Source organism: Phyllostomus discolor, chromosome 7 (genome assembly GCF_004126475.2).
Source record: "Phyllostomus discolor isolate MPI-MPIP mPhyDis1 chromosome 7, mPhyDis1.pri.v3, whole genome shotgun sequence".
Lineage (NCBI taxonomy): Eukaryota > Metazoa > Chordata > Mammalia > Chiroptera > Phyllostomidae > Phyllostomus > Phyllostomus discolor.
The window spans coordinates 12,424,763-12,440,845 of record NC_040909.2 but is presented as its reverse complement, the minus strand read 5'-3'; the positions used below and the strand labels follow the sequence as shown (position 1 = coordinate 12,440,845).

At 47.9% G+C, this 16,083-nt stretch overlaps 1 protein-coding gene across 1 annotated transcript in view; it reads left to right on the top strand.

Moving 5' to 3' along the window:
• The window catches only part of STAC (SH3 and cysteine rich domain), a 119,764-nt gene that overhangs the window by 40,045 nt on the left and 63,636 nt on the right, over positions 1 to 16,083 (top strand). The window contains exon 2 of the mRNA XM_028518497.2: positions 5,773 to 6,049. Coding sequence (XP_028374298.1) covers positions 5,773 to 6,049 — 277 coding nt within the window. The remainder of the gene's footprint in view (positions 1 to 5,772; positions 6,050 to 16,083) is intronic.

Sequence of the window (16,083 nt, the reverse complement as noted above, 5' to 3'; positions counted from 1 at the left end):
TCTTTCTTGGAGTCTTGCCAGTTAGGTTGTGATCCCCCTCACCACCAGCCCCCACCACCACCACTTCACTGGGTGCATTAAGGTCCTGTTGAGGCTATGACCAGTGTCTCCCAGAGACTCTCCCTTTGCCAAGTGTGACTGCCAACCCTCACGCCTCGTCTGACTTGACATCCGAGCTCCATTTGATGCTGCCGGGTGCTCTCTCCTCCTGGAACCATTTTCTTCCCTTGGAGTCTAAAACATCCCTCTCTTTCGTCCTTCTCTTTCCCCCCAGCCCCCCCCCTTCTCAGATTTGTTTCTTTGTGCTTAATCCTCTTGACGTCAAAATTGTTGGTTGTTAATCCTCTCGGAGTCCTGGGCTCTGTCCTCAGATCACTTCTCCTCGGTGTCTGCACGCCCCAGGTAGTGACCTCACCCAGCCTCGTGGCTGCAAATGCCATCTCTACGGCTCGTGACTCCCGCATGTTTTCCTGCAGTTGGGCCCTGTCCTCTGAACCCCAGAATGGTATATTTAACGGCCTACTTGGCAGCAACACGTGAGTCCAAAGCAAGCATTTCAAACTGAACTTTCCCCAGACTCGACTCTGATCCCAATCCCACTCCCTACATAAACTTACTTCTTTTCCAGGGTCCTTCCTCAGTTGCCCCCCATTCACCCAGTTGCTCAAGCCAAACCTCCTGAAATCATTATTGACTCCTCTCTTTTCCTCACATTCCACAGCCAGTTTCTCAACAAACCTCATTGGTTCTGCCTCCAAGTTGTGCCCTGAATTCAACCACGTCTTACTATAACTTCGTAAGGACAAGCCACAAGTACTTCTCACAAAGACGCCTGCAAGAGTCCCCCAATGGTCTCCCTGCTCCCACCATGGCCTCCTATGGTCAGTTTTCCACACAGCAGCCAGAGTAGCTTTTTTAAAATAAGGGGCAGGCCCTGTCACCTCTCTGCTCCAAGCCATCACCCTTAGGATAAACTCCAAAGCCCTTGCCATGACCTGCAAATGCCCAGCATGAAACTGGCCCTTGACCTCTCTGCACCTTCTCTCCCTCATTGCTGTGTTCCAGACACATTGACGTCTTAGAGTTCCTCAGACACACCCATCTTGCTCTCTTGTAGGGGCTTTTGCCTTTGGTTTCCCCACTACCCAGAATGCTCTTCTCCAAAGAAGTTCCTACATTCACTTCATGTCTCTGCTCCAACGTCACCTGTCCAATTTCGAGAGGACCCACTTGTCACCTTCTAAAGCCTGGCTCTGGCCTTCATACCTACCCAAATTTATATTATTATATATCTTTGAATACTTGCTTATTTTCTATCTTTACCCACTAGACTATATCCCCAAAGCCAAGGGCAATGTCTGACTCATAGTCGTAGCCCAGTAAGTATTTATTGAATGAATTATTTTAATAAATGAATGAATGAATGAATGATCCTCTGAGTCACAGGGTTGCTGGGATGATTACATGAAACCAAGTATATTTAGAGCAGTTTCTAGCACATGGTAAAGTACTCAAGACTATCTGTTCCTTTTACCACGATTATTATAAATAGAATGGATGGGCTGCAGCAATGGTGTACAGGAGCTAATCATTCTGTGGCATCTGCTATTATCAGAGTTTGCTTCTATTTCTGCATCTCGTATGTCCCCATCTGGCCCCTGCTCCTGTAGGGATAATTGGAGAAGGCATGTTCCTTTGAGCTTACTGCTCAGACTTCGTTTAGCTCGGAGGCATTTCCCTTAAGCTGTCCACTTGAATAAAAGACGTCACATGGGCTCCCAACGCAAATTCTCCAGCCTTAGAGGCAGGCAGGCTCCGGAAGTCTGGCAGAGTTTTCAGCCGCATCTCTCAGGGCAAGGAAAATGCTGCAGGTTTCTTGGCATCATCCTAAACTTCCGGGGGACACAGGATGCCGCAGGGATGGAAGGGTTTGGAGGGAGAGAAGAGGCATGTGAGCACAGGAGGCAGACCAGACGGCAGGTAGGTAGGTGTTACCCCACTGCCGTCCTTGTATCAGCAGCAGAAGACCGTACAGGGATGTCTGATGCCCTGCTTTGGTCAACGATGTATGCCCCTTTATGATTTTCAAGAAACTTGAAATATATAAAATAAAGGAAGTAGCTCCCAAAAAATAGATTTGCCTTCCCACTCCACATCCCTTCCCACGCTCACGGACCACCAGTCCTTTCAGCCCCCCAGTGATGAGAGGTGTTTCTCCTCCCCGCCCCCATCTACCCTGGGTTAAGTCGCCAGCATGGGGTTTAGAGGAAGGCAGATTTAGGTCTTTACTCACCTAAGCTGTGTGACCTTGGACAAGAGTCTTAACCTCCCTCAGCCTCCATTTCTGTAGGGGAAAATAAGAAAGTCTTCACTGAATGGTTGAGAAGATGAAGAGGCATCCCCTGAGATGCTTAGGCTAGTCCCGCACGCCCAGCTCCATCCTCCCCCGCTCTGCCCACCCCCTCCTTCCATTGGTACCATGTGGCAGTCTCAGCTCTCCCAAAGACAGACACCGTGTGATTTCACTTATATGTGGAACCGAAAAGCAACACAAGCAAACAAAGCAGAAACAGACTCACAGACACACAGAACAGACTGGTGGTGGCCAGAGGGGAGGTGGGTCAGGGGGCTGGGTGCGAAAGGTGAAGGGACTGAGAAGTACAGATCGGGAGTTATGAACAGTCACGGGGACGTAAAGCACAGCGTAGGGAAGAGAGGCAACAATACTGTAACGACTGCTTCTGGTAACAAGTGGGTACCGGAAAAATAGGGGGAAGTACTTTGTGAAATATATGATGTCTAACCACTTGATGGACACCCGAAGCTAATACACAATAGTATTTAATGTAAACTGTCATTGAAAAAATGAAATTAAAATAAGCACTAAAAAAAAAAAAAAAGAATTTCCCCCTGGCTGGCGTAGCTCAGTGGATTGAGCGTGGGCTGCGAACCAAAGTGTCGCAGGTTCGATTCCCAGCAACTGCACATTGATGTTTCTCTCTCTTTCTCCCTCCCTTCCCTCTCTAAAAAATAAATAAATAAAATCTTTAAAAAAAAAAGAATTTCCAGCTTTCTCGTAGCCTCTCCTCTGCTGCCTTCACAACTGTGCTCTGATAAAATTAGGGTCGGTGTTATGCTCTATCTCTGAGACAAGGGTAGCCGATTCATTGAACCATTTGAACTGCATGGGGGGAGGAATAGAAAATGACTTTATTTTGCTATGACATTTGCTTTGATAAGCCACCCTCTCCTGGGTTTTCATAGCCCATGACAAAATCTTGGCAGATTCCTTAACTTCCTGGTTACTGTAATGTATTCAAATCTCTCTAAAATAAAACTCCAATCTCACCTCCTATTTAAGTCCCCCTTCCTCCAGCACCAGGACAGCGTGCAGCCGGAAGGACCTGAAGCGTAGAAGGCTCCGTTCTGCGACTTTGCTGCTTCCAGGTCCTCGCCTCGGCGTGGCTCAGTCCCAGAGAGTGAGGGTCTTGTACCTCCCTCTCACTTACCTTTGCTGTGGTTGGAGGGTCTGCTTCCCAATACGTGCTGAGCTCCCGGGGGCCCAGGACTCCATTCTCCCCTATCTGTCAGGATATGCTAGTTTACAGCCCAGTCACAAACTGCAGAATAACTCGGCAGCGCCTCCTTCTTCCTGCTTCTGCCACAGCCCCACCTCCGCCGGCAGGTTTGGGCTGTAGGGCAGAAGGAAAGGGACAAGAGAAACGTCTTGGCTGGCCCCCTGTTTCTGACCTTCCTGTGTGTGATGTTGCTGCTTGCCTGGCTAGTAATGCCCTTTCCAGCGGAGGATGCCCCATTGCTGGACCCAGTGGGGCTTCTCCAGAGGGTCCTGCAGGGCCTCCCCCCCATGTGGCTACCTGAAGGAGAGAGTTGGCCACAGTCAGCTTCAAATGAACAACAAAGCACACTCCCACCACATGCCAGGGAACTGGGGAGAACAGCTCTGTGCTGTGTACACACAATAGATTCCCGACTTACTGGTTTAAAAGGCTAGCCATCTCTTTAGCTGGCGGTTCCACGTGTACCGTTTGAACAGGACTCGGCTGGTCTCATCTAGACGCCTGTATTCCTTGCAGGGAAGCAGCTGGCTCTGCTTCCGGGGCCTCACTTGAGTGATGGAAAGTGACTGGACCATGTGCCTCCCATCATCCTTCAGGCTAAGTCGGGTTTGCTCATATGGCAGCTTGGCACATTTCCAGGAGGGAGGCCAGAAGCAAGTGAAGCATCTTGAGGTCTGGGTTTGGAACTGGTTTAAAGTCACTTCTGTCACTTGCTATTGATCACATTCCCCAAACCAGTAAGATTCAAGGAGTGGGAAGATACACTCCACTTTTGATGGGGGGAGCTGTAAAGGCACATTGGAAAGGGGAGTGGGAAAGGGGAAAGAGAGAGAATCATGGCATTATTGGAGTCTATGCCTCAGCACTAATGAATAGCACACCTTTCTGATCTCCGCAGGGAGGTGCTGGTGGGGGTGATGCAGAGGTGGCCGAGCTTGGCAGGGCCAGATCAACCACCTGGTGTGTCCCGTTGGAGGTCTGATCGCACTTGACACAGGCCTTCATTAGAATAACGTGCTTAGCTTCTTTTTCTCTGCCAGTGTAGGCCAGAGACATTTATTCCAGGCAATAAGCCAAGTCCCCATGGATATTCAATTACAAAGGGAACCACCTTAAAGGCAAAGTGACTTACTGCAGGTCAGGCAGCTACTACGTGGTTTGTTTCTTCTATCCAGGCAGAGGGAACACTGTGTAGTAAGGGCTGCTGATGAAAGTGCATCGTAAAAACCAGAGACCTGTAAAAGGCCACTGTGGCTGGGATGGATAGAGCAAGACGAGCCGGGTGGCAGCTGTCGTTGGGATCCAGAGTTTGCCAGTCACTGGAGCCCATGACGATCTGCTTTTCTTTAAATTTAAGAACAAAGGAAACTTCATGAAGGATTTGAAGCCCATGCCGACATCTGTGTTTCCAAAAGATTCTTTTAGCTCCAATGCAAGGCCTGGGCTGGAGGTTCAAACGGGCCCCAACCGACACTTTTGAAAGTTAGAACGTTTCCAAGCTTCTTCATGAATCCCAAAGGCAAAGGAGAGATGGCCCAGTTTGCCAAATGGACAAAAACCAGCAGTAGGACAAGGGGAAGAGCAGAGAATGTCAAGTAGGAGATTCCACACTGTGTCCCCCTCAGACACACACACACACGCACAAAGGTTACTTTTCCATATGCGTCAGACCCAGGCAGGCTTGAGAGCTCGAGTTCTCCCGATACTTTAGCCAGATCGATTCTGAGTTTGGCAGCGGCCTCTCCTGCTTTGCTGTGTAAAGAGACAAATAGCTGCTAAGTGACCATGAGCGAGAAAGGCCAGCAGAGGCCTCAGCCTTACAGAACCAGCCTTGGAGCCCAAGAGTTTGTACATGTAATATTTCCACAATTCAAATGCAAAATGCAAGTGGTGTCCAAACCCAGTGTCATGGGATATTTTGACAGCACCTTGGTGGGACCTCAAGGGGGCAGGGAGGTGGAGAAGGGGCAGAAGCTAAGGCAACATGGAACCTCTTTCTGCCGTCTGGGTTGGCAGGGGGGTGGGCTGTCCAACTCCCTCTAGGCACCACCCCAGCCACAGAGGGGCATCTAAGAGCCTCCTGGGGACTGAGGGTGTGCGTGGGAACAGCGCAGTGCATGGAGCAGACGCCACCCCCACCGCATGCATCTGCACGATTGATCGTAAGAGAGTCTGTTCTGTCATTACATTGCAGCTCCAGAAACTAAAACGATCACTTTCTTTCAAGACCAAGAGTCTACGGAGCAAAAGTGCTGACAACTTCTTCCAGCAAACCAACAGCGACGGGAAGCTGCAAGGGGACCTGCCGGCTGAGGTCAGCCCCAGCTCCAGCCCGCTCCCCGCCCCAGCCAGCCTGACGTCCACACCCACCAGGGCTGGCCTGCACCCAGGCAGCGGCAAGGCCCACGCCTTTCAGGAACACATCTTCAAGAAGCCCACTTTCTGTGACGTCTGCAACCACATGATCGTGGGTAAGGCCCTCACCGCCCCTTCCTCCTGGTCCCCACGGCAAAGCCCAGGGAGAGTGGTATAGCACGGGTCCGGGTCCCCGCAGACTCTGTGCCTCAGAGGTGTGCACGCAGGAGGGTTGTTTGGGAGCATCTGGGGGGACAGTATTTGTGGGAAGGCATGGGAAGCAGGACCAGGCTGTGGAGAAGTCGGGTTGGGATATAGTTGTAACAACGCCTTCAGCTGATCCTCCAGGGACCTCTAGCCCTTTATAGTCCAACTTGCATTGAGGCTGGAGGCCTGGGACTTTGTACCCCTTTCGGGGGACATACCTTTGAACAAAGTAGCTCTTCTTAGCCGAGGGCAATTAGCAGCGGGGGAATTAGTAGGAGCCAACCAAAGTAACATTTGACGATGGTGCAGTTTGGCAGGAGCATCTGAGTGAGCATCCCAGCATCTACTATAGTGTGCGTGGGCTGTCCATCTGGGGCAGCCTGCAGGGGGAGCTATTTCTTGGTGACTTACAGGTGAATGACCCAGACAGAGAAGTGTGTGAGGGATCATTCTGGGGACAGGGGACTTTGGAGAGGTACTGTACCGGGCAGAAAATATGGTTCCGCCACCATCCCATTACAACTCTGGACCCAGAGAGAACTCACTCATGGTCCCTCAGAGAAGTGGTGGTGGCCTGAGGGTCTTAGGGGTTGTACGCAGATGAAGAGAATGGCCTCTACGATGGCCCAGCTGGAAGAGAAGCATGTGCATTCAGGGCCACGGGTGCAGAGATCCCGCACTTCTGCTGCCTCCTCCCCCGTGTCGGAGACCCGGAGACCAAGCAGATGGAGGTAAACAAAGAGGAGGTGGGTGGGGCTCAGGGAATTTAAACCAGTGGTTTCAAGAACAGCAGTGTACCCTGGAAATTGAACAAGAGAAAAGAGGGGAGGAGACAGGTGCATGTCTGCTCTCAGGGGTGCGAGGATTCATGCCCCCGCCCCCAGTAACTCCCTATTAGGAGAAGTTCAAGGGCAGAGGCAGGAGAGGAAAATGAGGCTGAAAATCAAAAGATGCCAGGCCGATCCAGCTGCAGACTGCCTTCCTGAGACAGCGCTGATATTCCAGACATGGAACCATTCAAATCCCCAGAGCGCCCGAGAGAACACCGTGAGGAAGGCGGGTGTGGGAGACAGGCCTTGCCCCGCCGTGGTCCCCGTGCCAAGCCTGTACTGTGGCTCCTGCTCACTTACAGCCTGGACGCTGCAGCCGGGGGCGTGGCAAGGATGCTTTAGAGGAGAACACTTATATCAAGAGCCTCAGATGGTCCAGCTGGGGGCCAGGGCCTGGCGTGGCCCTGGGAAAAAAGCTACCACATGTATCACTCCCCCTCACCATCTAGCTCCTCCACACTGACACAGAGCCCGCCTCCCAACCCCACGTTTCCCCTCATGCTCTTCCCCTGTGGCCCTGACATCTCTTCCGAGGGTGACAGTTGTCTCAGGCCTGATTCCCTAGAAGCAGAGCCTGGGACGGGATTCAAGTGCACCTAAGTTATGGAGGGGGTGCTGTCAGGAGAAGGGAGAGAGAGGGAAGGGGTGGGGTGGGGGAGGAGCTACACAAGGAAGAGGTCTCAGCGGGAGTCTCACTTTTGATCTGCGGGAAGCTGTGGCCCGGGAATGGCACCAGGTGTCAGTGGGCTTTGGAGGCAGCTCACGTTCTGCCGAAGGGAATTTTCCGAAGAAAGGGGTAGCGACCAGCACACCCATTTCCTGCCAGTGTATTAGTGCTTTTTCAAATCACCATAGACTTAGTGGCTTAGAATAGCACAAATGTATTACCTTACAGTTCTGGAGGCCAAATGTCCTCACTGGGTCTCCCTGGGCTACAATCAAGGTGTCGGTAGGTAGGGCTGACCTCCTTTCTGGAGGCTGTGCAGGAGAATCCCTGTTCTTGCCTTTTCCAGCTTCTAGAGGCAGCCACACCTCGGCTTGCGGCCCCTTGCCACATTCAACGTCAGCAATGGCAGGTCACCTCTTTCTCACACCACCCTCTCTCATGAGGACCCTTGTGATTGCAGTAGAACCACCTGGATAAACCAGGAGAAGGTCACCTGATTAGCAGCCTTACTTCCATCTGCAACCATGGTTTTCCCTTGCCATGTAGCATAGCACGTTCACCAGTTCTGGGGGTTAGGATGTGGACCTCTGTGGGAGGACATTCTCTGCCTGTGCCCACCCAGGAAAGGGCGTCTGGGAGAAAAACCTTGGCTGATCATGGGACTGGCCTCTGTGGATTCCTCTCCTTCCTGGCTCTAATGCCAGTCATGAGACTGTCGTATTCCAGCTGATGGCTTTGTAACGTCACATAATAAGGGGCCATTTTCATTCAAAGTGGGCATAGAGGCACCTTCCTGTTTGGTGCACAGAGTAGGAGAACAGTGACTCATGTGTTGCTCCTGGCTGTTCCAATGACATAATGAGCCCTTTCCCTTCCCAGGCAAAGTGAGATGGGGGCAGGGGCGTGGTAGAAAGGCCAGGATCGTGGAATCAGATCTTGGATTTCTTCATCGCTCCTTAGAGCAAAGAAAGATATTTGGGGGATAAAACAAATTAGCTTAACAGAAATGTTTTAACTTAATAGGCAGAAATAATTGAGAATATCACGTCCAGATAACAAGTCATTAGCCTCTCATCTGCATAGCAATATTTCACGTACACTTTAAGGATTATCTCTAATTCTGCATTTCATATTTTATGAGGGTAGGGACAAGCAAGAGGGTGTCTGCATGAGAGTGATCAGAATGGTGAGTGGCGTGTCAACATAAAATTGTGAGGAAACCCTGGGAGCCTGGTGTGGAAAAAACTTAACATGTACAGCTGTGTTTTAAAATAACATATTTGAAGAAAGAAGAGGCTCATTCTATGTGGCTTTAGAGGAAAGGGTTGGGAACAAAGGATCCAGTTAAAAAGGCGAGTTTCAGTGAATGAGAATATAACCTTTTCACTGATGCACTTGACCTGTCACTGAATGGCTTGTCTTATGAGTGGCATGTGTTTTAACCTCTGTCAGGAATAGGGTCATCTCAAAGGTCTTTTCTTATTTAAATATCTTGATTTTCTTTAAAATGAGACTTAAAATGTCTGTTGCTTCCCAAAGAGGCCAATATCTGTCATCATTGAACTTGAACTTATGGTCCAATATGACCTAGAAGGCAGAGTTCCACAACTCCCTTCAGCCTTGACCGAGACGTAGTTAAGAGGTGGGATGTTCAAAATGGGAGCAATGTCAGCCCTTCTTGTGACCGTACACGCAGGGCTTATCCTCATCTTCAGAAAACCATTATTTACCCACATTCTTATTTTCTCATCACTGTCATCCATGTGCTTCCTTCAAACAGGCCACGCTTTGGACTGGTGTTTGTGTCAGTCAAGGATTTCCACAGTAATGCTGCATAACAAATACTCTCCAACCCCAGTGCTTTTTAAGTAGCTTTCTTCTGCGCCCACTCAGGCATCTTCAGATCGACTGGGACTTGACCAGTCCAGACTGTACTGAGTTACTTATCTACTCTCTATTGCTTATTTTTCACTCTTCCCATGGGCCAGCGGGCTAGTCGTATCACGTTCTTCTCATGGCAAGGACGTGTGGAAGCATCCAAAGCTTCTCAAGGCTTTGGTTTAGAGATGACACTGTCCCTTCCACTGACATCCCGCCAGAATGGGAGCCACGCCAAAGTCAAGGGATGGAGAAGTACACTCTGTCTCAAGTGGCAGGGACTTTAAAGCCACCTGGCAAAGGGCACAGGTATGAAGGATGGGGTTGATAATTCAACCTACCATGGTGCTGAGGATGGCCTCTGGATTACTCATTTTGTTTGGTGGATTCTGCAAAGTCTTGGAACCATACCACCCTTCAAATTCATTTCTCCATCTGGACATGATGCCTGGCACCTGACTGTGAGCATGTCAGGGAGGGGGCCTCACATGGTCCATGCTCAGAATTCTTAGGCCATTTGGCCTCCAACTTAGTTTTTGTGTCTGCCTCCCTAGCTTCCGACTCCGATGCATCCCTTTCAATTTCTGCACAAATTTCCACCAGGCCTTTTCAAAGCAGTGGTATTCATAACCCTTAAGTGACTATGCGTCACTATTTTAAATCTCATTGTGACCAGTGCGAAAAGACAAGAGGAACGCATGTTTCTAAAATGCACAAGGGAAATGAGTTCACCTCTGGGGAATGTCATAATCATTACCTTACAAAGGATTCCAGGTACACCTCAAGCACAGCGACAATTCTGCAAGACTTTATTTGGAAAAAATCACACAAAAAACATGCCCTGTGCCAAAGAGAATTGCACTGTACTTTCCTCTCATCAGAATTGAATTTATATTGTAGCTGGCTTTTTATCCTAAGAAAGACAGAGGAGGAGAATAGTCCACAAGGCATGCTGCTCTTTTCAAAGATGAAAACAAAGTAAACCAAATAGTAGGCTCTTTGTAGGAAAGAAGAAAGGGGATGAGAGAGAGGCAGGAGGGAAGGGGGAGTGAGGAAAGGCAGGAGGAAGGAGGTAAAGAGGAGAAAAGAAGTGAGATGAAGTAGTGGCTAATAAATGTTTTAACCCCCCTGAGACTGTGCCTAGGCCTTTGTAATCCAGGACAATGGAGCCCAGGGGTTCTGCCCCTTTTCTCTTCCTTTACTCCCCAAACCTGGCCCCCTGTCTCTACATAAAGCACCTGAAGATTTGGTTTTTTTCAAGCCACAGGTTCATTTTCATAGTCTACGTTCCAAGGAAAGGCCACCTGCTGTTATCCTCTTAGAATGACATTTTGGAAAATGTATTAAAGCAGATACTCTTTTCCCTTCCATCGAGAACCAAAGGCTATATCATCATGGCCAAGAACAGTCAAATCTCATTTCTGCAGTTTCTGGATGATGGGTATTTGTTTAAACAGAAAAGGGATCTGGCCCTGGCCAGTGTGGCTCAGTTGGTTGGAATGTCATCCCGTGGCTGAAAAGTTGAGGGTTTGATTCCCAGTCAGGGCACATACCTAAGTGGTGGGTTGCCTCCCCAGTCCAGGCACGGGTGGGAGGCGGCCAATTGATGTTTCTCTCTCACATCGATGTTTTTCTCTCCCTTCCTCTCTCTAAAAGCAATGAAAAAAAAACAGCCTTGGGTGAGAAATAAATAAACAAACAAATAAATAAACCTGGCATTCTCACTGTCTAGGACTTCTAAGCTGGAATGGACACTCAGCATTGGGTCTACAAAGCCTCCCATTGGGCCTTGCCTGACGGCCTGTGCCTCAAAGCTGGGAGTGCTACACATTTACCTCAAGCAAGTGACCAATAAAAGTAGACTTGGACCGCAGCCTCAGGCCCTGCCCATCTATTTAGAATGTCCTTAGCTCCTTCACCCTGTAACTCATTCCCTATGGCCAGCTTTGCCCTTGCCCTCGGACTTGACACCTGAGACTGTTCCTCCCCGACTCACCTGGCTCCCACGCCTTTTGGACTAAGCAAACACCGTGGCCTTCATACCTGCTCATCAAATCTTGCCTCTAGGACATTGCTGCCCTTTATGATCCTCCTTAGACTATCCCTTACCGGAAAAGTCGGTCACCTATGCAAGCCAAAGGTGATCAACCCGAGCTTTCTGGGAGACCTGGGAGAAATAGGCAGTCAGGTGTACTTGTCTACCCCGGTGCTGGCTGTCCGAGTCTTGGAGTCCACAGGACTCAAGACTCACTCTTAGACTAAGTAAATCCTCTTGTACTTGGTTAGATGAACATACTTTCTCCACCAAACACATTCACTCTTGCCATCCTCAGGCCGTGGCAGTGGGAATGGGGGACAGCGGGGCTAATCTTCACTGGCATCAACTAAATGTATTCCATCTATGGCACTCTGTCTTTACATTGAATTAACTACCTAGGATTACCGCAAGGGATATCCTTGTGGTAATTGGCATCTCATTGAAATTTCAAGACGTGGACAAGTCAATGTGCACTATTAACAAAACAAACTCAATGCACGAGCCTACTCCAAAAATCAAGGTCTTTCCAAGGAGCTCCATTCTTCTATTTACCAACAGATACCTGGTTTCCAAAACTATTTTTAAATTAACTAAGTATTTTTGTTGGGGTTCAATTAGAAGTCACAGCATGTTAAAGGAGTTCATGTCTTCTATACAAATATTTATCACAGTGACTAGATTTCATTGCCTAACATTTTAAGTTTTCTTATACAGTCAATGCAGAGTCCAAGAATCATTCACTTTCAAACGGTCCATGTAGCAAGCACTGGGGAAAATAATAATAATGGCTTTGTCTTAAGTAAAAGTCCCTAGAGCAGTGCCTCAGATGGAGGTTCTCGTGAACGTGGTTTGTTGTGGGGCGTGCCCCCAGGAAAAGGGGAATCAGGGCAGCTGGAGGGTCTGGCAAAGGAGCTAAGCAAGGATGTGGTCTCAGCTGGACTTGGCCTCAGTCTGGCCCCACCCATGGAGAGCTCTGGAACACAGACTCTATTACCTAATGGCACCAAAGGGGTTGGCCTTTGTATATTTCCATCACTCTGTCACCGGCCATGGCTACCCCCAGGGGGCAGTGGGGACATGACATCCCAGGCAAGGAAGACCTCATTTGGAAGGCAGCAGTCCTCTGAGAAAAAGGCGCCCGTGAGCCATTAGCAGCCAACACTCACAGCATCAGCATGATAAATCAGGTCTGGACAAGGCACCAACAGCGTCGCCACTGTAAACATCCTCTAATGCCACAAGATGCAACATAAAAGCATCCTCTACTAGGAATGAATTTAAAATGCAGACGGGCCCTTGGCATTGTGTACCTATAACACTGTGTTATCATTACAATAAGTAATATAACATGAGGAAATATTACATCACACTGAGTCCAGAACCTTTCTGCTCTGCCCTTGTTTGACCATTAGTTTATTTCCTGACCTATTCTGACCTTGTCCGATTGCTCAAAAAAGCCAGATCCAGATCAACCAAACCTTGAATGGAAAACATATACACACACAACCAGAAAGGCAAAGCAGTGTTCATTCACCAATTAAGTTATCTCTTAGCAGGAAAGGCCAAACAGAAATCAAGGGGAATATTAAAAAGCAAAGGTCAAGTCCGTGTATTCTCAGAATGGAATTAAAACTCCGAGGTGCCATCAATCATTGAACAGGACAGTTGTTTTAGGAGCTGTACAGCTTAAATAAGAAAATACCAACACTCTGTAGGATCATTTCCTTTAATTTCAAATAGATACCTTTGGACATGAGCATGTGTCCATCTTAAAACACCATGTCCAGACCTCAGGGGTTTGGCTGACCGAATTGTTAACCTCTGGTGTTTTGATGCTACTTTTTTTTACTAAGGGGCGAAAATGCCATGTGATGCCCAACCAAAATCATCTCTTTGTCTTCCTTGCTCATCAGGTCCCATTGAGAGAATCATGCCGACTCTGGGGCCCGAATTCCAAGTGAGAGTAGGGAAAAGAGGAGCCCGGGCAGGTCAAGGGGATGGTGACCCAACCAGATGGACGTTAGCAGGAGCTGGCACTGTCTGGCTGGGAGAAACGTGGAGAAACATGATCACTGTCTCGAAACAGCTGAAGAGATCTCGTCTGGAAGAGAGATGAGACTCACCCAGGGTCCCAGGTGCACACTCATAGATGGTACCGGGAGGCAGAGGTCCAGACAAAAAGGAGGAGCTTCTAAAAGTAATTTCAGAGACAGACACCATAGATTTGGGGAGAGGAGACCTGCCACGGTAAAATATACGATATGTTTAGAAATGCCATACGCTCTCCTCGCATTAGCTCTGCATAGCACTCTTTAGCATTGACGAGTCCTTCTGTCCTGAGAACGGCCCAGTGTTATCGGTGGAGAACAGAGGGAGTGGAGCAAATGGATTATAACTAAAGAGTTCTCCCTCCTAACATCCACTTTTCTCTAATTCTTCTTGACTGCTGTTGAACGCCCCTTGGCATCTATCTCTTTAATGTGCAGAGTTCAGAGAGCCTTTCCAATGCCTGTAAAAGCAAACTCATTAACAAGTTATTGAGACTTCAATTCCGGCCCAGTGTTCTCAGAAAACATCATACCCAGCCCCGTTCAACTAAAGGGGCACAAAATACTTTTAAGCCAGCCTCTTCTATTAGTTTCCTGAAATTTTATGCCTACTGCCAGGTACTGTTTATTTTAAGAAATCTCTCACTGCAAATTACCTAAATGAAAAAGTAAACCACATTCCTTCCAGCAAAGAGGGAGCAGAAATGGATGTTAGCTGGCTGGGAGGAAGGAGGCATCTTTGAGTCTCACACAGACATGGAAGCCACATCTGTTAGGGCCTAGCGTTATCCTCTAGGGCGTCAATGGGACACGCAGGTCATCCCTTTGAAAGTGTAAAAATCCTTGGCCTGCCACCAAAAGCGAAGACAGGATGACGGGAGGTGGGGAGGACTTCCCGTGGTCCTGTATTTCTCATCGCTCCTTCCTGCTCCCTCTCTCCTCCCTCTATCCTCATTTCAAACCAATCAAGACCCAATTAAAATGTGCTAGACACCAGGTCTTGACTGACCACTTATTTCCTCTGAATTTGCATGTCATCTTCCAGACAAACCTGACTTTGGTAAGCTCCTTGAACACGTGACCGGGTCCAATGTGTGTGCCTATTCCCACAGCGACACACGCCTGGCATGCCCAGCACAGCACACACCTAGCACTCAGTATTTTAAAAAAGAGTAATTAGTGAGTGGGGAAAAAATAGTCTGCCTTCAAATACTAACCCACACAACCAGAGCGAATTTAAAACAATACAGAAGAAAAACACGGGAAAATCTCTCAGCCTTCTAAAACTCACTCCCGGGCACATCAAGACTCCAGCCTGCCCAAAAGGAAGCTGGACGTGGAAGTCCTGTTTTCTCATCTGTCATCTTTCTCTTTTATTTCTCCTTCGTGTTGCATATTTTCATGCCAACTTCCTCGGCGCACAGAGGGCCATTGCAGAAACATCTCCATTGTGAATTACATCCATATCCAAATAAAACGACATCCTATCTAGTTGAATACTTTTGACATGAATTCCACTGTTACAATAATCCTTGCACCGTCCTTTTTTCTTTCCTAATTGCTTGTTTTGCCTTTATCTACCCTTTAACGGTAAACCTTTTCATCATGCTACCTAATAGCTTCTTTTGAAAATATACTTCATTAGATTTTAGATTACATTTCCCCTCAACCTGAATTTTTATTCTTAAACGGAAGAGGTTTATAGATTTGCACTCATTGTCGCAAGTGAAATATTTGGCTTTTCTTCTGTCTGTTACTCTTTTTTTCTGTTTCCTATTTCCTTCCAGTGTGTGTGTGTGTGTGAGCTGTGTGTGGTTTATGTTCTTTCTTTTCATGATCTTTTGTGTTTTGAAAGACACATATTTTTCTCCTAATGATTACCTCTAAGATTTTCAAAACACAATCTTTATTCTGCATTTCTCAAGTTATTAAAAGTAAATGTAAATATGGTATTTTGATTCCTCAGTTGAAATATGCTCATCAAACTTTTAATCCCAACTTCCATCCTGCCAGTAATAGTATTTCTACGTCTTGCTTTGCAGAGTAAATAGAGCATTCTTATCAACTCAGATTTTTATTGTTATTCCAATGTTTTGCAAGTCAGTCATTTGAGAATAAATCTCAAGATACACGTACATTTTATAACAAGACTTATACGTCTATTTAAACATTTCTAGTTTTAACGGATTTCGACATTTACCACCAGTTCTCCAATTACATAATATCTCCAGCCTTAAGCTCTTCGCTTCATTTTGTTTCTCAGTTGCTTCTGAGCACTGAAGGCATAAGTGAGGAAATTACCACGCCCCGCCTTGTCTGGCTCATGACTCTCTTGCAGATTGGGGCTGATTGGTGAGGAGTTCAACCTGGATCTTCTTGAGGTCTCTACTGAATGCCCCTTGGCCATATTCTGTGGCTTTGTGTCCCTGCCCACTCTGCCTTTACTGAAGATAGTAGGACATTCTTCTCTTCAAAATCAGTC